Source organism: Theropithecus gelada, chromosome 11 (assembly GCF_003255815.1).
Source record: "Theropithecus gelada isolate Dixy chromosome 11, Tgel_1.0, whole genome shotgun sequence".
Taxonomy (NCBI): domain Eukaryota; kingdom Metazoa; phylum Chordata; class Mammalia; order Primates; family Cercopithecidae; genus Theropithecus; species Theropithecus gelada.
The window spans coordinates 3791396-3818875 of NC_037679.1; the positions used below are offsets into that span (position 1 = coordinate 3791396).

The window sequence follows — 27480 nt, forward strand, 5'->3', positions numbered from 1 at the left end:
ATTCTGCATTTCTAAAAGTGATCCAATATCAAAAGAAAATTATAGCAAGAGTCATTATAAAAGAGTAGGCAATATTCAAGAAGGTGTTTGGGTTCTCCCTAAAGTACTACTGTCAGAAGAAAAAATAAAAATCAGGATTTAGCAACAGTCTTTCAGTCCAAAAGAGCAGAATAAAGCTTCTGAAAGGACCTCACAGAGAAGATTAAATTACCACAGGATTTCATAAAGAATTCATTGAATGCTTAAGCAGGCTTCTGTGGAAGTCAAAGGGAACCAATCAGAAAATTGGGGTCATTAAGGGATGAGAGACAGGGTAATAGGAGCTGAAATATAATTACAAACTAAGTGGAAGGGGGAAGGAAGAAATAGCAGAAATATATGCTGTTTTGGTTTTGGATGAATCATTTTTTCTTTAAAGACATTTATAGACTAATTCAGTTGTTTTTTTTTTCCATTCAATGATATTTTGTTCTTTATATTCTATTTTAGAAATGATGGCCTCAAGGGAGTGGCTCAGGTGCTGGAAGTATCTGAGCCTTTGATACATATTTCACATATATTTAATTGGAAACTTGAATCATACTTTATCTTCCTTCTTAAAATATTCATTAAAATCTAGTATTTAGCTATACAAATTTGTGTGTGTATTACATTTCAACTTCATTTCATTTTCAAAAAGCATGTCTGTAAAACATAAAAAGCAAGAACTGATAATAAGCTTAAAAATCCACATGTATTGACGAACAAGGTAACATTACATATTTTCCTGTGTTCCCTTTTTTCTCTCCCTCCCTCCTGGAGTCTATAATTCTGAAACTTACGTATGTTGTTAAGCCACCCTTATCCTGATTGTTTTCCTTCATGGTACTTTCAATGTCACATCATTAGCATTTATTACTTCCCATCCACCCACAGAGAGTAAGCTCTACTCAGGCCAGAGATTTCTATCACTTTCAGTCCCTACCTTGTCCCTTGCCCTTTGACTACTGCCTAGTACATGGGAACACTGAGGTATTTGTTGAATGAATGGATAAAAGAACATCTGGATAAATTCTAACTGGTTTTTCTTTTAGTATTTTTCCCCTCTGCCTTTACCATCCACAATATTGTCAATGTGGCTCAAAATGCAGCAAAGTAAAATATGGAATGGGTAAGCTGCAAAGTATTTTTGGGGAACAGTGAGTAGGTCAGTGAAATGCAATATAAATAATGGCCTAGGACTTGGCTGTGTTGACCTCACATGCCCTATTTTTAATATTTTGTTTCAGGGAATAATAATAATCCTCACCTCACAGGACTATTTTAGGGATTTAATGAGGTAATATATATAATCTGTGTATATAAAATGATTGCTACAGGGCTGGTACATAGCATTCTGTAAATATGAACTAGTATTACAATGGCTGGGTTGCAGCCAGTTTTCTATTGCTGGTTTCAAACTTTAAATATCATGGTGAGGAGTTTGCACCTAATGTATTTGTAAGGAATATTTTTGTTAAATTTTCGCCTAATGAATACATATTTTGAATGGCTAAATTTTTGTTTCACACCCATCCTAGGCCACATTTCCCTCTTTCAAAATCCATCTAGAGTTGCAAAAACTAGCTCACACTTTGAGGTGGAAAAGTCATTTCTGTATTCCATATTATAAGCAAAGATAAATCCCAAATGTATTTAAACATTAAAATGATATCAAGTGAAGAATTAAGAGAATATTGGGAAACATTTGGAAATACAGGGAAAGCTATTTTAAAGCTATTTTGAAGAATTCATAAAGGAAGAACAAGATACCAGTTTACTCCTATCAATCTAACAACACTATTTTAAAGTACGAAGTTCAGTGTTGGTGAAGAAATATGCTAACAAATCTGGTATAACTGGATATAATTTGGTAGTTTGTGGCAAAAGAATTACAATGATGGATAGTCTCTGACCCAGTTATTGCTTTTTCAAACATTTACTCTATGGAAATATTAATAATCCTATACTTAAAGGTAAAACATGAGACATCAGCCTTCTGTTTCTCTGTTACCTAAATGGAAATGTTAGAATCATCATCAGCTCCCTCCTCTGTAGTCTACATTCACACAAATGCCAAGCATTTATATTACTAAAGCCATTCCTTTTCTTTTATTTCCACTGCCATCATCCCAGTTTAACTTTCATTAGTTTTAACCTAGACCACAGTCCTTATGACATCCCAAAGACTTTATATGCCAGGGATTCCTAGAAGCACCAGTATTGTTAGAATTAATATGATTAGAGGTATATTGGAAAAAAGATAAAATGACCGCTATTTATGGAAGATATGATTGACTACCTGGAAAGAAGAGAAACCCTGAGTAACTACTTAACCAATAATTGAGTTATAAAACAAGCTGACCAAAATCAATAGCTTTCCTTTGTGCAAATAATAACCTGTTGAAAGGTATAAACAAATCCATTCTCTGAGCAATGAAAAATATAAAATGCTGTGAAAAGTACTGCAAACCCACATTTTTTTCCATCAAGATTTACCATCGACAACTCTGTGAGGCAGTTAATTCAACAAAAACTCAAATATTTCTTGCTTCTTTTCCCCCACTTTGTGAACCAGCCCAATGAACTAGATCCATTCATTCATTTTGAACACTAACGTTTCCAATGCATTGTGATTCTCCTTTCACATAACTACACACATCCTACCAACCTCCTCCTCACTGCCAAACTCACTCAGTTCTCTGGAATTCTAATTCTACTCTTTCCATAGCTTCAACCTCTTGGCCTTTTGGCTTTCCCTGGATCCTGTTATTCCAGCAAGAACACCACATGCCCCTTGGAGTCCCCAAATGGTAGCTGCAAATTCTTTTACCACCATGGATACTTCATATATACCATGAAATACACATCTGTACTTCAGAGTCAGAAGATGTAGTTGTTGTCACTTTTCTACCCCCACAGAAAACTCCTGCCCTTTGAGGTTCCTGTTATTAAATTCCCTAACTACATACACACACGCACATGCACACACACATTCGTAGACACTCCCCTTCATTCATTGCTGACTTTGAAATCTGGGTCACAATCTCTCTCTCCGTCACAATGTCTGCAACATTCTTAATGATTCTGACGTCAATGTGCTTGACCTATCCTGCACCCTGGCCTTTTGACTCCTTGGCTCTCCCCTCACCTCCACTTTACCTGTATAGCCACAGTTTTGTCATCACTCAAAACTACTCCACCTCTAAAAGCTCTCAATCAGACATTTTACTTTCCCATTCCAGCTCCTTATTCTTTCAGTTGGCCTCCTCAGCTATTCCCACTGCATTTATTCTTCAACCTTGTTAGTGCTTCCTGTTCCATATGAACTAACTTTCTCCCGACTGACGAGCCATCAACTATCCTTACCTTCTTCTCTATCCAACATAAATATCTTTAAGTCTCAAAGTTTAGTTAGTTTTTGATACCATCATTAACTTCTTTGTCTGGAGATCAAAATCCTAACGATGTATGAATCAATCTACTTTTCTCATGCCTACATCTGGGTTGTAAAAGGTTAGGGACAAATTGTATGACCAGATGGATGAATAGCACAACTTCCGGTTATCGACTTTATCTGGGTCCTCAAAACTTCCATAGGCTGTTTTCAGTACATTGTTAACTTCACCTGTGACTCTGCCTCTTCTCTCCAGTAATTCACCTTAGGTCTCACTTCATAGAAAAAAAAAAAAAAAAAGGCTGTCAGACATAGACTCAACTCCTTTAACTTCCTTTCCATCAAACACACATTTAGCTGCATCAATATCCATCCATTTCTCCTTCCCTTCTGTTTCTACATAGGAGGTGTCACCTCTCCTAGCAAAGTTCGAATCCTTCAATTATGCTCTGAATCCTATGCTTTCTACTCTAGTTACACCATCAGTTAATTCCTCTCTTATATGTTCAACCTTTCTCTCTCTCCTTCTCTCTCATTTTCCCTCTCTCTCTCTTTTTCTCTCTCAAATGCTAGTGAATACATGCCATCAGCATTTAAATATTGTCTCTTCCTATTCCTTCCCATCTTAAAATATTTTTAAAAAATCCTGAGCCCTACATGTGCATCCAGTAACTACCCCATGCCTCCTCCCATTCACAGCCAAATATATTGTGAAAAGCATCACCCCTTCTCCCTGCTACTCCCCAAAGCCACTCTAATCTGGCGTCCTTTTCCAGGCCACCAAAAATGCTTTCAAAAAGACAACCATCTCCACATTCTGAATCTCATTAAAAATGTTAAAAGCATCGTTTATGTCCCCTTAGCACCTTATGTTACCATGTATCACTTCCTACTTCCTAAAATACTCTTCCTTTAGCTTCCTTGGTACAATAATACTTCTGATTTTCCGTGTAATTTTCTGGCAATTCTTTCTCATGTTATTTTACAGGCTCTTCCACTTCTTACAGATTTTACATGTAGGAGTGCCTCAAGGACTGGTCCTTGCTCCCTTTTCCTCTCAATATATTCTCTTCTTAAGTGACTTTGATCATTCCTATGGCTCTGGTTAACATCTACACAAAGGACTCCCACATTTATAGCTCCAGTTCAGACCTTTTTTCTAAACATCCGACTTATGCATCAAACTTCAATATTTCCTCTTAGATGTCTATGGGCATCTCAAACTCCTTATGGCCAAAAGTGAACTCAAAACCTAATTGCCCTCCAGTATTCTCTACTTCAATAAATAGTATAATCATCATAGCCATCCATCCACTTTGCACAAGTCTGAAATATGAAATTCATCCATGATATGTCTCACTCCCTCAGTCCTTGAAATCCAATTACTATAGGCAACCTATTCTACCTCTCATATATACGAATCCATTTGCTTCTTTCCAACTCCAGTCGTTTCCTACCCCAAACTGTAGTCTCTGTCAAATGGACTAGCATGGATGTCCCTAACTAATGTTTCCATATACCGTCCTGCTTTTTCAATCCAGTTCCCACAGTGGCTCGCCTATCAAATTATAATACTTAATCATGTCATACTCCTGTTTAAAACCCTTCAAATGCTTCCTAATGCTTTGGGGATAAATATCAAAGTCTTTTAAATCACCAAAACAGTCCGCATTATCTGGTCACTGCTTCTCTCCCCACCCTTATCCCAAAATACTCTACTTAGATTCCCACACCATTCACTGTGTTGAAGTCACACTGGAAAGATACAATATACTATACGTCTAACTAGGCAAGATTTTCTTTTTAATGATGATAACACCTTGTGCTGCTGTGGGTGTTGAAAAAACAGGCACTTTCAGATGTTGCTGAAGTGTAAATTGATAAAACCATTGAGAACAATATGGTAATATGTGCCAAAATTTTGCATATTTTGTACAATGTTCAACCTACAAATTTCCCTTTTTAATACTGACCTGAAAAATACTGTGGCAGTATTTTTATAATAGTGAAACCTGGAAACAAATGAACAGTAAATTTGAAAGACTTTGATGTGTATCTTCAAAGCATTAGGAAGTGTTTGAAGGGTTTTAAACTGGAGTATGACATGATTAAGTATTATAATTTTGATAGATGATCCAGTAGCACTGTGGGAACTGGGATGAAAAAGTAGAAGGGATATGGGGACATTAGTTAGGGACATTAATACTTTATCTGGTAGAACATAGTTTGTTTCATCTGGCGAAAAGTTCTCTTTTGATACAGGAAAGTACACACACACACACACACACACACACACACAGTGTATGAAAACTCATCACTGTTTTCAGTGCAATCTAAAGAGACTGTCCCAGCTGAGAATTTTTGGTAGTCTCTCATATGTTTTGTGTGATAACTAGATCATTTGGGGAATTTTTTATCCTCAAACTATTCAAAATCTGGAAATTGTCTTAACTCACGCTGAGTGAAAGTTTGCAACATTCTTGACAAAATAAAGAATTTAGAAAGGACAGTCGTTTCTATTCTGTTCAGGATGAATAAATCAGAAACGAAAAGGGGAACATAACAAATTAGACAACAGAAATGCTAGATGGCTAACAAACGGCTTAAACATAACATGTCTAAATTTAACTTGATCTTAGTCACCCTCCCAAATCCAGCTCAATTACCAGCCTTTCCAATCTCAGGTATCAGCAACTCTGTCCTCTTACTTCCTTGATACAAAAACCTTGTAATCATCCTCAACTCCTCTCTTTCACTCATACCAATTTCTCACCATTAAAATTCCTGTTGGCTCTACCTTCAAAATATAGCATATCCAAAACCTAATCACTTCCCATAACTTCCACCTAATGAAGCTACCATCATTTCTTCCCTGTATAACTTCAAAAACAGACCTGCCTTGCCTAAAATGTGTAACCAGCAACCCATTGCCCTTGGTGTAATAATAAAACTCCTTAATTTAACCCCATCCTACCTCTCCAGCTGAAACTCATATTATGACTCTCTGCACAGCAGTCACCTCTGCCACCATTCACAACATGACACCTCCCCACACAGAGCCTCTGCATATTCAATCTCTCAGCTTACACATTCCTCTTTCCCCTCTTCACTAGTTAAATGCTATTTTTCATTAGAACTCAACTCCAACATCTTTTTCTCAGGAATACCTTCCCTGATCTCCCTGATGGTAGAATTTTGCTTATTTCCGGTGCTTTATCAACACCTTAATACTGCACCATTGCATTGCATACTTGATCATTACATGATTACGGAAAAGAGATTTGGTGCTAAAACACTCATTTCACCTTTATTTCACTTAATTTGTATATGCCTAGAACAATCATTCCATATTACTATTTCTAGATCATTTCAAGAAATATTCTCCAGCTCCTAAATTCATTCCTAGGCACATGGAAAACTCAGCCAGGAAAGTTAATCCAATTCTTACATCCCACTTCATATTCTACTGATTGTCTCCCCCAGCTCTAAGTCCTTCAGTATTTAGGAACTGTGGTCTGAAGAGACATTAATATATTAAATAAATCAGTGAACAAGTACAATGTGCATCTTGTTCTATACCAGCCCACTCCCTCCCTTCTTTCCAACTAAGAAATAAAAGTGACCTTTCTGAGATTCAGGGCCTGAGAAATGGTGGAGGTAGACTATAAGCATGAACATAGATGGGTGAATTATTAATATTGCTTTGCCGTAAAAGGTCCTAATTTGTGGTCAAGAAAGCTCATTTTTTTATTGGTTTAAAAGCATGATGCTTACCCACAAAATAGTATGAAAATAATATGTTATCAACTGCATTTTTTCATCTTTCTCAAAGCATAATAAAGGATTAGCTTCCTAAATCTAATAATAATGATTTAGGCAAACAAACAAAAGGCTCTTGGTTTGTGTTTTCTTACAAATAATGCTACAGTAAATTACAAGATCCTAAAACTGGTTTAAAAGGCTTGACTAGGTTAAACAAAGACCAAGAGAATATCCAGGGCCATCTGCCAACACTTGCTTTTAGCATCATGAGATATATTTGTGCGGGCTCACTAATTCCTTGTAAATCACCATCTTTAAAATAACCTCAAGAATCAAGTGGTACAGAGCACAATTCTAAGAGGGTGGATTAATGGGAGAATTTTTACAAAGGAGAAAAGAGAAGTTAAGCTTATGGAAAATGCATTGTCCTAAAGTTTTCCAATGTTGTATTGCTTTTATTAATCTTCTTATCCTTACAAGATTTACAATAAAAAACCAAAGACTTCAATGTATGTGGAGTACCAATAGTTAACAGGTTGGAAGAGAACAGTTTAATTTAGCATTGAGATGGCACAATCTTTCTCAGCAGAACTACCCAGCATAAACTAAAACTATTTTACGGGACTACGCCAAGCTACAAAGGCCTGGGAAATTAGACAGATGTTATTTATTCCACAAGTATTCAGAAAAAGACCTCATCTAATACAAATGTAAAGAAAACTTTTTCAAAAAGCTTTTGGGACCAAAGAAGAATTCCACATGATCACTGACTTTTAAGAATTCCAGTTAATAATCAAGGTAGGTCTAAACCTTTTATATAGATACTTTTAATTTTAATTCAGTGTGTTTTCTCTATTCTTTATTTACCAAGAACAGGTAAAATCCAACCAGAAGACATTTGCTTTTGAAATTTCTCTTCCTGAACTATCCCAGAATTGATAGTTTCCATTCTATGTATGAAGTCTTACAAAGTAATGAAAAGTTGTGCTTTCAATAATAGGCCTACACATTTCATTTTAATAAGAAATACTAGAAGATTTACTTTTGATTTTTCTCTCTTCTCTTACTAATCACATAGAAATAACTATTATAAAATCATATTTCCTAAGTACTTACATAACCATTGAACATATGGATAATTAAAGTCCTTGATATTTCCAGAACATCACAAACTTTTTAAATTCTCCATTTAAACTAATTTTCTATTTCCATTGATGAAATACGTTGCAAATTGTATGAGACAGTGCACAAGAAACACTGCATATGTTTAAATTGTGATGCTGCCACTTTACTAGCTGGCTTATCTCAGGCAAGAGAAGTAACCTCCCTAAGCTTCAATTTCATCTGTAAATTGGGAGCCATTATGAGAAACAAGAGAGATGATTCTTGTTAAGCTCTCACACTTTTAAAATGTCAGCCTAAAATATCCCTAAAACATATCCTGACATCTTACTGCATACTTAAGATCAAAAAGAGAGAGAGAGAGAGAGAGAAAGCAGTATTGAGCTCCTGGACAGTCAGGGATGCACACCTGTTCACTGAGTCCTTGCTAATTGAAGCATGTTCCACGAACCAGCAGTGTTCGCTTCACCTGGGAACTGGTTAGAAATGCAAACTTGTAGGCCCCACCCTGAAACACTGATTGAGAATTCTTATTTTAACACAATCTCCAGATGATTCCTATCCCCATTAAAATTTAAGCAGCACTGAGCTAAGGGACTTGCTCCTGTATACAGACCTTACAGCTTGTCTGAAAAAAAAAATCGAGTCTCAGCAAAAATTATCAGTGTTATGGATCATGGAGGTCACTTTCCAATGGTTAAAATCATAAATATTATATCTGCATATTATCTATTGTGCTATATGGACTTCAAATTATCTTTCCTGGGTTACTGAGTTTGATGCACAAGTATTTGTGAGACATCTCTTTATAACTTGCAATAATATTTATAAGTGAGGGCCATTATGAAGGCAGCTGAGAATTTTTTTTAAACTCACAATGTAACTAAAGTATAAAACAATCAATAACTCCAGATCTGAGCCTTAAATCCTAAAATCCTGATGTGGCCCTATAACTTAACCCAAATTCCAGAGACCATGTAGCCAGTTCCCTAATATAGACAACATTCTAGCAACTGGGGTGAAAGGGGTGTGAACAGGAGCTGTTGCCATTTAGAAACAAAATCTAAGTAGGGGCTCTAGTATATAATACAGGTGAAATATATACTGTGGCTCAGAGTGGGATTGCAGCAGCTATTCTGACAAATACTTTACCAGCTTAACATTCCTAAATTGGAAGAAGCTCCATTCTTACCACCACCAACTCCAGGAACAATTTTTAAGGCAATTTCATGTGGTATTTTTTATAGTTAAATATTTTTAAATTAGGGGCCAGCTTTTGCATAAAAGCAAATGTGCTTAAACTGTACTCCATCTCAACCATCTTTAAACTGAAATGTGTCTGAATTGGCGGGGAGCAGTGGCTCATTTCTGTAATCCAAGCCCTTTGGGAGGCAGAGGCGGGCAGATCACTTGAGGTGTTTGAGACCAGACTGGCCAAAATGGCCAAACCCCATCTCTACTAAAAGTACAAAAATTAGTTGAGCATGGTGGTTGGCACCTGTAATCCCAGCTACAGGAGTTGGAGGCTGCAGTGAGTCAAGATCGTGCCACTGTACTCCAGCCTGGGCGACAGAGCAAGACTCTGTATCAGGAAAAAAAAAAAAAAAAAGAAATGCATTTGAATTCTGCTTTATCACAACCATCTCTGAACTGAAAAAGTGAATTCCTTTCTGTCCCTTCCTCATACTAAGTTCCCATATCATTATGTTTTATTTCATTCTTAATCTATAATAATTTTATACCATTTATAAATACGTACACAGAAAACTGAAGGCCACACACCATTTTCAAGGTAGCCACTGGAGAGGCCAGTGCGGCTGAGTTGTGGTTTTGTGCATTTGGTTGAGGACATGGAAGCCACGGCTTTATTCTCCAATGGGAACTATGTTGTCCCTTTACCTTCATTGTGCAGCTGGGGTGTCGGAGTTACTACTTTCCACATAATTGCCAAAATCAACTTCAAAGATGCTTTAAATTGCCTATGTCTCATTCTTCCCTATTCTTATTTCAAAAATGCCATTTTGTATTATCTCAATTGAGAAGAAAATAAGTTCATTTTTTAAAACAATTACCTAACAGCACTGGAGATAAAAAGTTGCATTTTCTGCCTGTTTTTCTTCTCTCTTAAATTGGGTCTCCTATAAATGATACCTAGATTATGGCTCTTTTGCTTTGGTATAAATCTGAAATCCTCTTACTTACTTCAAAGCCTTATGGTACTAAGAAGGAGGACTAGCCTTCTGATCACCTAAACAATCGCATTTTGGTCCCCTAGAACTGTGCTAGACAGTTTGATTTAATTATTATTGCAGACAGATTTGCATAACGCTTTCTTCTGAAAAGTCTTAGGAAACTTAAGCAATGTCATTATATGTGCAGAGAAATTCTTTTGAGAAAGTGTAATGGGACATGAAAAATAATAAAATCCACAAAATACATTTATTCAAGGATTTTAATAATGAAGAGAAATTGCAATTCAGAGTGAAGAACTAGAAGCTGAGTACTCTATTATTTTTAAATAAAACATGATTAAATAGGCACGGTATAATGCCTTAGAGCCAGAAAACAGTATCTGTGTTACATCTACCGGAAAACCCACTTTCATATCAGAAAAAAGGGGAGGTCAATACATTCTTATGCCATCTGTGGAATTTATTGAAGATGCAGAACAGCAATTACTTTAACAATAATTTTATATGAGTGCACCAGACAACATTGTTTGTGGTAAAACAAGAACATTTGGGCTTCCACTGACTATCTCTCATTAAAATATCTCCCATTAATTGCCATTTTCTTGTCAAGGTTGCTGGGGAAAGAGAAAAAAAGCCCCCTAATGCCTTTTCTAAAGATCTAGTAAAACCCGGAGAGATGTGCTGTTTTCAGGCTTCCCTCAGCACTGCCACCTGGTGCTCCCTTGCCAAAGGAAGAAAACATCTGGGACCATCTGCCCTCCAGCCTGGGTGACAGAACGAGACTCCGTCCCAAAAAAAAAAGAATAATTTGGCAAAAACTGACAATATTTGAAGTGTCATAGTCTTTGACACAGCAACTCCATCCTTAGCAACTTACTCTATAGATAAAGCCATAAGACTGCACCAAGATTATGCATTCATGGCTTCCTGCAATATTGTTTCTCATAACAAATATATAAATGAATTAGAAACATCAAAATATCTTTAGAGAGGGAAGAAATAAAATAATAAACTAAATGGAATAATATGCAACTATTTTTTATTTAATATGAAAATATCTCCAGTATATGTTATTAATAAAAAAATAAAGTTCAGAAAAATGCTTAACATCATTTATAATACATAAAAAGCCTAGACAGGCAATGTGAGTAGATGCATGAAAAGTCATCTGGAGGGATACACAAAAACCGGAAGTTTGGAGGAGAAAGAATAGGGAGGTTTTTATGGTTCATTTTATATCTGTTTGCATGGTTTGCATATTTATTATACACATGCATTATTTTTAATTAAAGCATTAAAAATACTGTACTAGAATTAGGAAGAAGGAATGGTAGACTTAAACAACTTACACTACCCAGGACTAGAATACAGGACACAACAGCTAAGTCACTGTGACATTGTAATCACTCTGTGATTCTGCCCTACATTTCCCTGGCATTCCAGCTCTGCTATGAGCTGACTAATTAACAGTAGATTTATATTTTTCTAAAGATCATTAAAACATATCACATGCTGTCTCATAGTAATTAATCTGAAGGCTGTACTGTTAATTATTCTAGTTTATTAATATATTGCCAATTCAGTATTTTTCCACTGATTTGACATTTATCAGTTTTTATAATGTTTAAAAGGTAGCAGCATGCCAGCTGCCTTTTTAAAGGGTTTATTTTTTTAATTAAGATAAAATTAATGACAGTACAGTATTTAGGAAGCCTACAGGATTATCTTAATGCAATCTCTCTTTAATAAATTTAGCTATTTGTCTTTAGAGAAAACATTCCCTATCAGAAGCTCATTATCTTAAAGTAATACACAAATGAACTATTTTTCTTGCCCATTTGCCACATATACATATAGAATTATAAAAGTGTTCTAAATCTATGATTTATTCAATGTTATTTCAAATACTAAATTAAAGTAATTTTAGTGAGAAAAGAAGGTCCAGACCAAGGCTGGATACGTGATTTCCAGTGACACCATTAGCTTTCAGCTCATTCAATTTTTTGCTGTGTCATAAAATTCCTTATTGACTACAGACTTTCAAGAAATATTCTTAAAACGGTGCATCTGATATGTAAAACAACACACCTTTCTTTTGATTGCTACTTCTACCTTTTTCATTATTACATAATTCCTCTCATTCTATATTGGCATTCTGTTCATGTGGCCCCTTGTGTCTCTATCATATCAACTAATTTATAATTGTGTTCATGCATGAGAACCTCCAGTACATCCTGACTATTTCCCAGGCTCCCAGCATTGTTGTAAAAACAGCTATGTCTATTGGCTACTTTGTTTCAAAATTATTTTCTTTTTTACCATAGCCTACATAAATTATGTCTTCCCCCTCTGTTAAGAACAAAAAAAAAAAAATTGTTGGTGAATTATATTGTGCTGATTTTTGTTGAAAAGTCAAGAACACATGTTCAGAAATCTCTGATTCCATTTTATCAGATTATGATCCAATTTTTAAAAATCACTAAGTACTTGAGCAGCAATCATTTAATCTCCACTACCCCTACTTTGCTATGCATTTTAAGGTGACAGGACTAGAATCATCTATACTGATGTGCAAATAAAATAAGCCTCCAAATTACTACTTCTATTAAAAGCAAGAAAATTGTTCTTTGGAAAAGTATAAATACAAAATATTTACTCCTACTTTTTATTATTTAATATTAATGAAAGCAGCCCATAAATAGATTAAAAAGGCACTCATCTTCGGTAGTCACCTGGGAAATAACAAACTTAGGCTGTGGCACAATATCATTTACCAACATCATTTGTCAGAATGTTACAATTAAAAAGACTAAAAATGCCAAGTGTGGGTGAGGGTGTGGGGCAACTGGAATTTTCGTACCTTGTTGGTGAGAAAACAAACTAGGATAACTACTTTGGAAAACTGTTTGGAAAATTGGTTTTGCCATAGAGTCAAACAGTTTTACCCCCTGATCAAACAATTTCACTGTTTTAAATATATACCCATCAGAAATACATACATAACTAAGACCAAGAAACATGTAAAGAATTATTCTAGGAGTACTCTTCACATAGCACAAATTGGCAAACTACCTAACTGCTGTCCAACAATAGACTGAATTGTGGTACATAAACACAAATAAAATATATGCAGCAATAAGTAAAACTGATCTGCAATGGACATTACAATGATGCAATAAGTATAAATGAGATGCAGCTACATTTTTGATCCGCATCAAAAATATGGATGAGTCTCACAAAGATGATGCTGAGTAACGAAGCCAGACACTCAAATCAGTACATAATATTGAGATATTAGTTCTGGGTTTCAACCTTGATTAAGATATGCCCACAATATTGGGGAAGAGAATGGCCTTGGGGAAATCAGGACACAATTTGAGAGAAAAAAATTACCTTGTATTACATACTATTTGATCTTAGTAACGTCACTTAATCTACCTGGCATTATTCTTCCATAAAATGGGGATAATGAAACCATATCTCCCAAAAGCAAATGGCTGTTTCAAAGAACCCTTGAAGTCCTATGTAGCTTTAAGATCTAAAGGCAATGAACTAATAAGATCATTTCACTACTTTGTAATTTAATAAAAACATGGGTGACCCTTTTAATAAAAAACAGTAATAATAGTTAACGTTGTTCTAAGCACTTTACATTTATTACCTATTCAATGCTTACACCCTATGAAGTAGATATAATTGTTATTTCCATTATACAAATGAGGCAACTGAGGCCATGAGAAGTTAAGCAATTTGACCAAAGTCTCACAGCTAATTAAGTTGTGGAGTCAGAATTCAAACCCAGAAAATCTGACTTGTAACTCACAGAATTAACTACTGAATATGCAAAGATATTACAGTAAGTCCACTTTAACTAAACCAAGACTACTTTTAAAATTAAGTTTAAAATAATCTGATGTCTAATCAGCACAGATCAGAGATTTAATATATTTAGTTTAATATAGATTATTAAAGTGTAATCTATATTATATAATGAAACTCTGACCTTGCTCAACCAAAAGAATGATGATTTTTATTTATTCACATAATTCTGGACTCTGAGGAAACACCACTTTAACTGTTGCTACTAGGCCAATACCAACCAGTTCTGATGGTCACATTCACATTCCCTGTATTTGAGAACTTTCTAATAATGGAGGAAAGACATTACAGCATCAGTTTAGATTTGCTTCAGATCCCCTATTTTCATCAACCGCCTTTCCTGTGAAGCACAGCTCTGTATACAAGCCTGAATCTACAATCAACATAAATAAATAAATAAAGGCACGCATCCATGTAATAGCATGAATATTCAGAAAAACTAAATTGTTTTATAAATTCAGTGACTTTTGGTAACGTTCAATTTCCTAGAATTTCAATCAATTATTTTCTGATAATTCTTTTTTTTTTAAATCTGGGTTGAGATTTTATGTACTTTAATCATATCTTGACGTAATTCTATTTCAGAGTTAAAGTCACCTAAAATATTTATACTTTCCATTTTCTACAGCTATCTTGAATATGTGTCACTAAATCTCCCTGTTTGCTAGTTGACAGCCTGAGACCGGGATAAAGGATGTGGAGGAGATGGTGACTGAAAGGGAAGAGGATGAGTGGTGAAAGCAAACTCTGCCGCCTAAGACTCAACTAGGATTCCAAAACACCTCTGGTGAGCTTAGCTACTGGTCGATAAAAGTAGATCACTTAGATTAATTGTAACAGATGGTTTTTTTAAGAAAAAAAAGGAAAGCAGGCTGTCAAAGCACAGCACTTTCAGATGGAACTTCTCTGAGACCTCTAACTGCATGTTCCTGAATGGTTTGGAATTCTCCTTATTAGGAAGATGGAGATAATACCTATTTATAGAGCTGCAAAGATCAAATGAGGCACAAAGTATGTGTCTTGTAACCTATAGAAGCAATATGGCTTCATTATGGCTGTAATTACTATGGCTTTAACGATTTGGCCTTGGCATTCCTGCCTTTGGATTTTATCCTCTGTTTAACTCCAGCACACTATTTTAATGGTCCAGGCAGGAAATTAAGCCCCTCCTCCCAATGCTTTGTTTACGTAGATTCAAATAAAGAAAACGCTTGGTTTCTTCCGACTTCTTTCCCAGAACAACAACCTTGTTGCTATTCACCAGTATTTATATTCAGATAACGAGCTGGAATTGAAGTTGCTGAGGGAAAGTACAAAGGAAGCTGCCAAATAGGACTGCCCAGAAATAGGCAAACAACTCTGATGAAGCAAGCCTGAAAGCATTAAAGGAAGAACACCAAAAAGTGACTGGCCACATGCACGTGTTTCGTTCATTTCAATCTTGGCAGAGTCACATTCAGCAGTTAGGTTATATGCTTTACCTTCCAAGGGCTTTAGAAACAGTAAGTGATTAACCTCTTTAAACAGTTTTCAATAATAATCTATTTTATCGTGTTTTGTCATTAAAAAGGTAATTGAGCAGAAGCATTTCAAAGATAGGATCAGTGTAGGGTCTAAGAAGAGGGCTTATATTCATTTAAAAGAGTAAAAAACATAGGAATTTACTTCTACTCCACTAAAATTAGATTTTCATAAATTTTAACAGTGACACTACTGTGGAATTAACATAGGAAAATAAGACTGTTTCTCCTCACATGCAATGGTGATACACACAAGACATCATAGGTATGTGTAACTATTGGTTTCTCCCACTATAAATACATATGAAAATCTGTACTATTTAAGCAAGTCAAAGGATTACTATTACATTTATTTTAAGTGTTATTTGTCTTCTACAAGACTTTTCAGAAGCACGTTTTCTGGATATTGTCAGTGACTTATTTTTAAATTGTGCTTTGCGGAGACTCATTCCCAAAAAGAACCTCTAAGAATATGCACCATATGAACTAAATGCTTATTTCCCTATGGGGAAATATCTATGGCTGTTTACTGAAATTTCTTGCTAGCTCTAGTAAAATGTTTAATTCATTAAAACTAAAATTTCAAATCTTTAAAATAACAAGCAAACATTCCATGGTACTTATCTTATATATCATTGAATGTGAACAGAAAGATAAAGTCACTTTATACTTATTATTTTTTGGCCATATCTAATGAGAGCCTATGACCTTTTTTTTTTTCCATTACCTTGTGGTCTGCTCACTGATTACTCACTTCCAGCTTTAACTATTTTCTATATGAAGCAAACAGTTGGTTTTCAATCATTAACACCAAAGACTGCCCGAAACACTCTTCATTAATGAATCTCAAAATATTTTATCATTTCATTATGTCTAACTGCATGCTTATTGGGAAGAATTCAAGCATTAATCCGATTTAGTCTGCAGTTTACTCCTGGTAACAGAGACAAATGGTAAGATCAGAATTGACATTTACTTCTGACGAATCTCTCACAATGGCCCGTTATTTTAATCAACCCATATCTAATAACACTGACAACACTTAATGAAAATCTGTCATATCCATGAATGACAACATAGAATTATGGATGGAAAGAAGGATAAAAGAAGTTAAAGCAGGGCCAGGTGTCGTGGCTCACGCCTGTAATCCCATCACTTTTGGTGACCGAGGCAGGAGGATCACAAGGTCAGGAGATCGAGACCATCCTGGCTAACACGGTGAAACCCTGTCTCTACTAAAAATACAAAAAAATTAGCCAGGCATGGTGGCGAGTGCCTGTAGTCCCAGCTACTCGGGAGGCTGAGGCAGGGGAATGGCGTGAACCCATCAGGTGGGGCTTGCAGTGAGCCGAGATCGCACCACTGCACTCCAGCCTGCGCGACAGAGCAAGACACCGTCTCAAAAAAAAAAAAAAAAAAAAAAAAAAAGAGAAGTTAAAGCAAAAACTATGATTCCTTGCTATCATATTATGAATATGAAGTCATATATGTATATATGGTCCTTCTTCCTTCCTCTCTCCAACCACCTACAAAGAAAACTATATGATATTACCAAAAGCCTCCTTTTATTAAGAGAAGTCCCAGAAAAATGCAGATTATTTCTCATCAAGAAAATTAGCTAGTGACATGTAAGAAAAATTGTATTCAATCCTTCCTAGTTCCACTGAATCGACTTGACTAGGCTAATACACTTTTATGAGATGGATTGGCTTCAATGTAAAGCCTAATAAAATTAAATATAAATGCATTCCTGAGGGAGTTAAACCAATGGACTATGAAGCAACTTCCTGATTTTTCTTTGATAGCTTGTCACCCTCAGCAGCTGTAGCACATTGCTACTGTCCCTCTCTCTCTCCACCCCCCTTCACTTATCCCCACTTTGTCTTTTTGAGAGTATACATATAAATACACTTGCATTTACAGAGCTCTATATATTCCACAAACTTTAAAACAACTCAGTTTTCATGTATGTTACTACTCCTTTGTGGAAAAAAAAATAGCTAAATTTTTAAATACTCTTTTTAACAAAGGTTTAAGTGAAGTCTTTTAAAGTATTAGAAACATACAGAAATTATTTCCACTATTTATTGAATGATCTAGAACCCAGTTAAAGGTAGTTACAGATGATTCAAAAAGTATTTTCTGACATCAGAAGTGAACTGCTATATAATGACTGCTAAAAGGCAGAAAAGCTTCCACACACGGTGGTGTGAGCCTTTTTTTCCCTGAATGAAGGCCATGGCCCTTATCTACACTGGACAATCCTATAATAATGTGGACTTCTGTTGTTTGGGCTAATGGGACAGCATATCTTCTGCTGCTGAAGGCCACTTGTGTCATGGATTTCCTTGGTTATTGTGGCCGTGTGGACCATTCTTAATCTATTTGGGAGACACTTATAATAAATAGTACAATTAGTGAAATGCCTTCCGGTAAGTTTCTTACACATCTTTCCTACTACTATCACTATATGGAATAGATTACTCCAAGAAAAAATTGTCCTACTGGAATAGGGGCATAGCATTTTAAAATGGAAAAGAACTAATCAAGCAAAACAGAGAAATTATTCTTCCTTTTTTCCATCACTTCTGAAAGCTATCTAGCTTGCCTAGATTAAACCAATGATGGGTGAATGCTTATTAATACAGAGCTTTATTTTTCCAAAGAAAGTATTCATCATAAAAGTTATACTCACATTTGCATTCCTTACAGCATTTGCCATCCACATACGCAAGAGCTGACTTAAGTGGGCAGTCAGGATTTGGGCAGATTAGAGTTTCACACTGGATTGTTCCATTCTGAAAAGGAAACAATATTTAAAGAATTTCCATGTTGGAGTTTAGTAGTTTTCAAGAATTTTTGAATCCATTCCTTAAATTTTAAACTCTTCATATGAAGAGAACAGAAGAGGCCATTGCCAGGAGGGGAGGTGGTGCTGACAATCACCACAAGGAGGCGCCAAACTGGAGCCAAGACCACCATCAGGAATTTGATTCCTAAAGGTAGCCAGAGCTCCCAGGTAGCTGGCTGCTCAGGCTTCCCAGACGTTTTATTGACTTCACTACACCACATTCCATCTTTTACTCAATTTGACTTTTGCTCCCCATTTTAAAAATTTAGGAACATATCATGTTCCTGAATAAAAATTGTATCACGCACACGCACATGCACGCGTGTGTGCACGTGCACACGCACACACACACACAGTTCTGAACGACTTTTGATCTTTTTATATGCAAGATATTCTGTTTTTGAATAAACTGGATGAATTTTGAGAAATTTTTTAAAAAGCCTAATTCACATAGATGTCTGACTTCTTTCCAGAAAACCAGCTTTAACAGATGAGTTCATGTGTAATTTAAAAGTTTAAAACCAAACTCACTTTGAACTTTTCTTTGAAAATGAACATATATTTCTGAACTCATAATGCAATAAAATATTCCACTTCATTAGAGAGCAATTAGCAAAATCACATTTATTTAAACTCTATAATTTGTATTCCACCATATTAGTAAACTATTAGATTGTCCCAATCATTTAAACTCTATCATTTGTTTATATTGCTCAATCTGGACACAATATTTAATGCTGCATATGACTTAGTTTCATCAAAATGCACTCATGAAAACACAAGGGAGAAAAATCTCGAAATATTAAGGATAAGAGGATAGTCTTCTTTAGGAATCATTTTACCTCATTTAAATTGCTAACTTCATGTGTGTACTGATAAACTTTATAGCATTCGTAAACCATAATCATCTTTAGAAGCTAGACAGTGTTTTTAATAATGCAATACAGTTCTTTAGATATGACCAGGTTTGTTGGCACTTTAGTGTTGTGTCTTGAGGAAATGGGTCTTGAAATTTTCATGATTACATTGTTTTAATAAATTTTTAAAGAGTGGGAGCATCTGAGTTCCCTTAGTCTCAACTCAAATAGAAGCCATACCAGGCATGTGCAGTTCTTACAGCCGTCTGTCCAGGACTCAAATTCTCGGTAGGTGGTTCCCTTCATGGTGCAAGTCCTTTCACAATAGCACTGATCCAATCTATTCATTCGCTGTTCAGCTCGAGACAGCTGTGGCACAAAAGAAGGGGTTTTACATTGTTCATCATTCCAGAAACACAGAAATGTGAAACACTCCAGCAGGCATCTATTTTTTTTAAAGTATGTAGCAGTAACGATGGCTGTGCTCATCAACCACTTGCCATAAACATATTTAAGACTTTAATTTTAAAGAACGTTTTTTTTCCTCCTTTTTGTGATAAATTTGCTCCCTGCCTTAGAAACAAACAACATAATTTATAAGACACAAATCAAAGGTTAATTCAAAACAACATCACTCAAATGCAGAGAAGCATTTTCCATTTAAAAGAAAAATGTTTAATTTCATTAATATGCTTATTCAAGCAAAAAATACAATTCAGAATTTGTGTTGTATAAGAAACAAATCATACACCATACAACACAACCATCAGGTAATCTGTAACTACTATACAAAATTATAAGTCTAGTGAAATTGTAGGTAAACCTGATATGTGCTTAAGATATTAGTAAATAAACCCAGAACTGTAACATAGTGATAGAAAGCATTTATGGGACCATTTCTTTGGTACAATTCTGGTGTCTATATTCTTTACACTGTCCTCCTGCCTCCTTGCTTGTAATGAAAAACTAAATAAAAATAAATAATAATAAAAACTAAACAATAAATCCTCCTGTAGTAAGCAGTGTATAAATTAGGTAATCTGCCTCATTCCTGATTTACTGAATCATTTGTTATACAGATGGCTAGGGTTTTAATATTTATAAGCCTTCCCTTAAGTAGGGATTTAGAGTCAGTCCTAGCAAACAGTATAGTATAAAAAGAGCCTCGAAGGTGAAAATCTATGGTTATAAAAGGAAGTATTGGGAACATCAAGGATTTTTAAGCTTCCTCACTGTATTTTTGAGTAGCTTTTACCTTGGCTGATGTTTTGGCTAAAATATCCTGTAGCTCCATGATTTTCTGCACAAGTCCATGGAAGTCATTGCAAGTTGGACAGGCTGGAATTACAAACACTACATTTGGTCAAGATGCATTTATAAGGGGTTCAATCTGGTTAAGTCTATGCTGACAACTAATACATGGGAACTCCACAGTGCAAGAACAAATAGACTTACTGCGATTAAGATCTGGGCATTGAGCAATAAATCCCTGGGGCATGACAAGTAATTGCACATCTTGCATTATACCCTGTGTGTGAAAAATAGAAAAAAAAAGACATATTACTTTCATTTGCTCAAATTATGTTCAATGGTCAAGTTCATGAAGGAAAATATTACAGAACACACTCACTAAAATCCCTGAGTAAAAAGTCTGTTAATACATTATTTCCACTTTATACCAAAGGGAAAGAAATTCATTAGGCACAATAGATGATTACCCAGGTATTCTCTTATTGATAATGTTTTTAAAGCCTTAAGATTAAACGTCAAGATATAATTAAGAAGCAATAGTTATGTTGTTTTGAGAAGTTATTTTTAGTTAGCCACTGACGGGCTTGAAAATGACCTTTAAAAAAATCAACCTGATAATAATTTCTAGCTTCAGCAACTCTGAAATTGATACCAATTTTAAATTAACTTTAATTATTGGAAAGAAAAGAACAGAAAAACTGAGTCATGAAAGCATGCTCATTTGAGCATTTCTCATTTTTCAGTTGGATCTTTTAAAACTAATTTCTCAATTCAAAAAGGACAACAGATTCATTAAACTGCTACAGCAAGATATAGTGATGAGTTCTTATGAGTACAGAAAGTTTACAATGATAATTTTTTAAACGTCAGTTGGAAATGACCTGTTTTACACAGAAAATTTTATCACATGTTTATAGACAAAATTTACATGCATACTTAGTCATTAAGTTATAACTAGCTTCCAGCTTGCTGGGCTCTTAAAGCAAAGGCCAATGGTGGTTCAGAAATGATCTGTCAGACACATCCAGCTGTCTCTTTTATCTGCCACCCTCCCCCCATTTCTTCATGGCCCTTATATATTTTATTAAATAAATATTTTACTTTATCCATTTAAAAAATGCAAACAAAATATCTAATGATAGGGATAACAGTACCAACATGATATCAAGATAATTTTAAACGTACCTATAAAGATTTACCAGTCAAATACTGGTCTCTATGTCTTGTACATGTTTAATCTGATTAACAGCATGTATCAATGCGAATGATAAATATTTAAGTATTTACTGTGTGGGTATTACTGGATCCATTGTGTGCTTGGGCCTAGATTGAAGAAGTAAATTGTGTACCAACTCTTATAACTTAGAAGCAGCAACATAAAAACAAGGCTACCGTGTACAGTTATGTAACAGTTTGTGCACTGTACAACTCTAATGGATGCTATTCACAGACTACAATAAAGAGAATGACCCCTAGAGTTGTACACATAATGACATGTGGAGATTTTGAGGCCACACTCAGGCTCCATGGGAAAGACTGTCACAATTAAATAGAGACAAGATTTGGGACTCACAGCATACATCTGCTATCCCTTACCTGGGAAAAGTGCATGGTTTCAGGATTTGCAAGCATGGAACCAATTTCCCATTTGTGTCACTTACTATTTGCCTGGCTTTCAGCAAGTTACTTTGCCCCTCTGTACAGGTTTATGTGTAGTAAAAGAGAAAAAATGACCCTGCATCAAGACTAGCAAGGCTACAATTAGATGGAATCATATATTTCAAGTATCTGGCTTCCTGGTAATAGACAATGTTTAAATACATTCCCAAAACACCTTTATAGAATTATAAACTTTGCTTAGAAAACAACTAAATTCACTGGTACATACTCTACCTTGAAATCTATGAGTTGAACCTATCACTTATCATTGTTTGATGTGGTAATCATTCATTGAGCCACTTCCATGTTGTAGGGACTGTCATAGTCACTGGGGGAAAATGATTGCACTATGGGGTTATAGTCAAGCAATTCTCTGGACTTTATTTCTTCATCTTTAAAATATGGAAAGTTAGATGACATGTCCTTTAGAACCTCTCCAATGATGAAATTCTATGAAGTGTTGTCTCTAAGTACATACTAAAGGAAAAGATATAAATTATGACTGCTTTCTCTTTTGACAGATTTGTGCACATATGTGTATTCCTTTCTCACTTTCCGCAGTACAAGGAGACGATGAATAATATATACTAAAAAGCTTTCAATCCTCTATTAACATTGTAGAAGTATCATCAAAGGTTATATTTCAGTGGTGGAGAGTTTATTTGTATGTTAACATTTTAGATTTGTATTGCTTTGAAAGGTTAATTCAAAGAATGACATGTTAACTGCCCTGATTGCAGCCTTATGATCATTTCTGTAATATCTAATGATTAAACTCATTGAAAAAAGAAGAGAAAATAATGTTTGCTGGCTAAATAAAATATTACTGTTAAAAAAAAATAGACACAAATTTTCTAACTTACAAATCAAATTGTTTTGTTTCACACCATAAAAAGTAAAATCTACGTTCTGAAACTCATTAGAAAGAATTTACATTTCATTCTCAGACTTTTGCCAGAAGATACCTTGAAATATCCATGTGCATTATTTCTCTGTCCTAGCCAAAGTGTTGTGCCTAGAGGCAAGTCTGTGGAGGGCTTTTCTACCACCCTTTCATAAATTCTGCAAAAAAGAAACATCAAAGAAGGAAGGTGAGTAGACAGTCATTTCTCAGAATCTTCCATTTCCTAAAATGAGGACACTACACTTACTTATTGCAGTCAATATGTAAAATCAAATGGGAAGCACTGATGGCTAAGGAGAGCTTGTGCCACTTGTCATCAGCCAAAATGTAAGGAAACACTTCTGTGTGAGGGCGGTGACTGCCTGAGCGGTAATGCAGTCTGACTTCATTCCGATGGCCACTACTTTCCAGTTCCAGGTACCTGCAGAGAGAAGAGCCACGTGGGACACATTAAAAATAAAGTTCAAAAATAATTGAGGTGACCTCTGTCTACAGAAGGATGGAATAGATGTACTTTTCCTAGTTCTCCCACTGAGTACAACTAGACATCATATACAAAACAAACACAGAAGAATCTAGAAGATAGAGAAAAAAAGATATTCAGGATCAAAGGAACAATATGGTAGTGAGTTCAATGGGTTTCCATTTTGTGTCATATATCCTAGACTCGGAGTTAAGAAGCCTACAATCTGGAAATATCAATGAATGTAGACCTAAAAAATCCTCAAGATGAGCCTGCTTTCTCTAGCTGAAGGACAAAGAAAGGATCAGTCTAGCAAGACAGAAACTTATAGATAATAATCTCTCTGTTCCAGTCAAACATCACAGAAAAAACTGTGGCCCCATCCCAAACCATGCCAAACAAAAGCTAAGTGAGAAGCCTATATTTCTACCCTGTTCAAGCAGAAATGAGGCACCTAACACCAGAATAGTGTCAGAGAAGGCCAAGTTGAGAGCCAAGAATTTTAACCCTGCCAGGCAGTAATGAGGTCCTCCATAGCACTAGTGAAGACCATACAATGAGGAGCCTGGACTTCCATCTCAACTTGGAAGTAATGAAGCACACTTCCCTTTCCCCATTGGGATAGTATCAAAGGAGGCCTACTGAGGAGTCAGGAATTTTATCATCATCCAGCAGTAATGAAACCACCCCGACCACAGTGCCAGCAGAAACCATATAGGAAGCTGGAACTTCCCCCAACTCAGAAAAAAAAGAAGCTTCCTCCTCAGCTGTCAACAAAGGCAAGTGGGGAATCTAGACTTCTGCCTCCACCTGGCAGTAACAAGATGGCACCCTTCCCCTGCCAAAGCAGTGTGAGAGACAGCTGGCTAAAACAGGTGGGTTAAATGAGATTCAAGTCTCAGAACATGATACAAACATGTCCAGGTTTCAGTAAAAAATCATTCATTATACCAAGAACCAAAGAAATCTCCAACTGATTGAAAAAAGAAAAAGAACAGATATCAAGACTCAAATGATAAGGATGTTAGAATTACTGAACAAATATTTTAAAGCAGCATTGACAAAAACAATTATGAACAGACTTAAATGAAGAAAATATAGAATGTTTCAGAGAAAAAGAAAAACGGGAAAAAAATTTAAAACCAAATAGAAATTTCAGAACCAAAAAAATACAATAATGGAAATGAAAAGCTCAGTGGATAAGCTAAACAGCAGAATGGAAGTGACCGTGAAAAGAATCAGTTATCTGGAAGACAGAAAAAAAAGCATCCAATGTGACAAATAGAGAGTAGACAAAAAAGAAGATAGAAAAAAAAGTTGAACAGACTTAAAGAGCTGTGAGATTATAACAAAAGATCTAACATCTGTATCACTAGCATCCAAGAAAGAGAGGAGAAAGGAGGCGAGCTTAAAAAACAATGTTGAAGAAATAATGGCTGAACACCTTCCAAATTTGGCAAGAGATATAAACTCACAGATTTAAGAATCTAAGGAAACTCTAAACAAGATAAAACAATTTTTAACTTCATATCAAGCCATATCATAATTAATCTTCTGAAAACTAAAAACAAAGAAAAAATACTGAAAGTAGACAGAAAATCTTGCACATTAAGTGCAAGGAAAAAAATAGAGTAACAGTGTATTTCTCAGCAGAAACCAGGAAGCCATAAAGAAGTGGTAAAACATTTTTCATGTGACAAAAGCAAAAAGAGCTGTTTACATAGAATTGTATACTCAGCAAAAACATCCTTCAGGAATGAAGGAGAAATCAAGACATTCTCAGATAAAGGAAAACCAAGAGAATTTATCATGATAAGACCTACTTTAAAAGAACAGCAAAATAATGACCTCTAAACAGAAAGAAAAATATAAAATAAAAAGTTTTGGAACGTCAGGAAGATAGAAAGAACACAGTATGTAAAAAAAAAAAAAAAAAAAAAAAAACAGGTAAATACAATAAGCTTTCCTCCTCCTCTAGAGTTTTCTAAAGTGTGTTTGACAATTGAAGCAACAGCTCAAAATTGAAGCAAAAGAGTTTGTGTCCTAAATGTATGTTCTAAAAAATTTCAAGAAATTATATTATAAATGAGTGAGGGTAACGAAACATAAAGAGAGCTAAAATTTCTATACATCACTCAAACTGGTAAAATGACTATACGAGCAATCAGTTATAAGTTATGTATATATAATGGAATACCTACAACAACCACTTACAAAGCTATTCAAAGAGACACACTCATAGACACACAGATAAAATGAAATTGTAAAACAAGTAACCCATGGTAACAAAAAAAAAACAGAAAAATAAAACAAAGAGAGAACAAACATAAAATAAAAAATAAAGTGGCAGATAAACTCAAGCATATAAATAATTTTATTAAAAGTAAATAGTTTACAGGCATCAATTAAAAGAAAGAGATTAGCAGGAGGGATTAAAAACCATGACAATATTCTGTTGGTAAGTAACTCACTTCAAATATAACAGTCTAGGCAGTTTGAAAGTAAACAAATAGAAAATAATATATACTGAAACTATTAATCAAAGGAAAGCAGAAGTGGCTATATTAATTTCAGAAAAATATATTTCAGAGCAAAAAAATACCAAAGACAGACAGAGATGCCATAAAATGATGAAAAAAAATCAATCCATTAAGAAGACACAGCAGTTCTAAATATGTATTACCAAAAACACAGAAATGCAAAATATGTGAAGCAAAAACTGATGGAATTAAAAGAATAAATGGTTAATCCACAATTACAGTTGGAGACGTCAACACCCCTGTTTCAAAAATTACTTGAACAACTAGCCAAAATATCAAGAATGTATAACTCAAAAATGCCATCAACCAACAGAATCTACTCAACATTTACAGAATATGCCACCCAACAACGACAGAACACACATTCCTTTCAAGTTCCCAAGGGATATATGCCAAGACAGACCATATCTTGAGCCATAAAATAAACTTCAACAAAACAATATTTAAAAAAATTTAAATCACTTAAAGAGTGTGCTTTCCAACCACAACAGAATACCACTGAAAATTAATAACCAGACAATCTCCAAATGCTTTGAAACTAAATATATTTCTAAATAATCCACATGTCAAAGAGGAAGTCTCAGGGAAATTTTTAAAAATACATAAAACTAAATTAAAATTAAATATCAAAATTTGCCCAAAAAAAAAACCAGGTAAAGCAATACTTGAGAGAGAAATTTATAGCACTAAATGCATATATTAGAAAAGAAGATAAGTCCCAAATCAATAAGCTCCCACCTCAAGAGCAAAGAAAAGGAAGAGCAAAATAAACACAAATCAAGTGTAAATAAGGAATTAATAAAGAGCAGAAATCAATAAAATTAAAAAAATAGAGAAAAATCAATAAGCCGCAAGTTGGTTCTTTGAAAAGTTCAATAAAATTAATGAACTAACAAAGAAAAAAAAGAAAAGATATCAATATTAAGAGATAAACATGAGATCTCATTACAGACCTTGCAGATATTGAAAGGTTAATATGGGAATACTAGACTCTAGACAAAAAATTGACAAATGACACAAAATGAACCAATTCTTCAAAAACACAACTTACAGAATATGAAACAG

General features: G+C 34.9%; 1 protein-coding gene across 6 annotated transcripts in view; it reads right to left on the bottom strand.

Moving 5' to 3' along the window:
* NELL2 (neural EGFL like 2) overlaps positions 1 to 27480 on the bottom strand; it is a 418610-nt gene that overhangs the window by 257693 nt on the left and 133437 nt on the right. For all 6 annotated transcript variants that reach the window (XM_025401114.1, XM_025401113.1, XM_025401116.1 and 3 more), the window contains 6 exons: positions 23660 to 23833; positions 23474 to 23570; positions 21054 to 21126; positions 20854 to 20936; positions 19839 to 19967; positions 18586 to 18688 (listed from right to left, as the gene is read on the bottom strand). In XM_025401114.1, coding sequence (XP_025256899.1) covers positions 18586 to 18688; positions 19839 to 19967; positions 20854 to 20936; positions 21054 to 21126; positions 23474 to 23570; positions 23660 to 23833 — 659 coding nt within the window. The remainder of the gene's footprint in view (positions 1 to 18585; positions 18689 to 19838; positions 19968 to 20853; positions 20937 to 21053; positions 21127 to 23473; positions 23571 to 23659; positions 23834 to 27480) is intronic.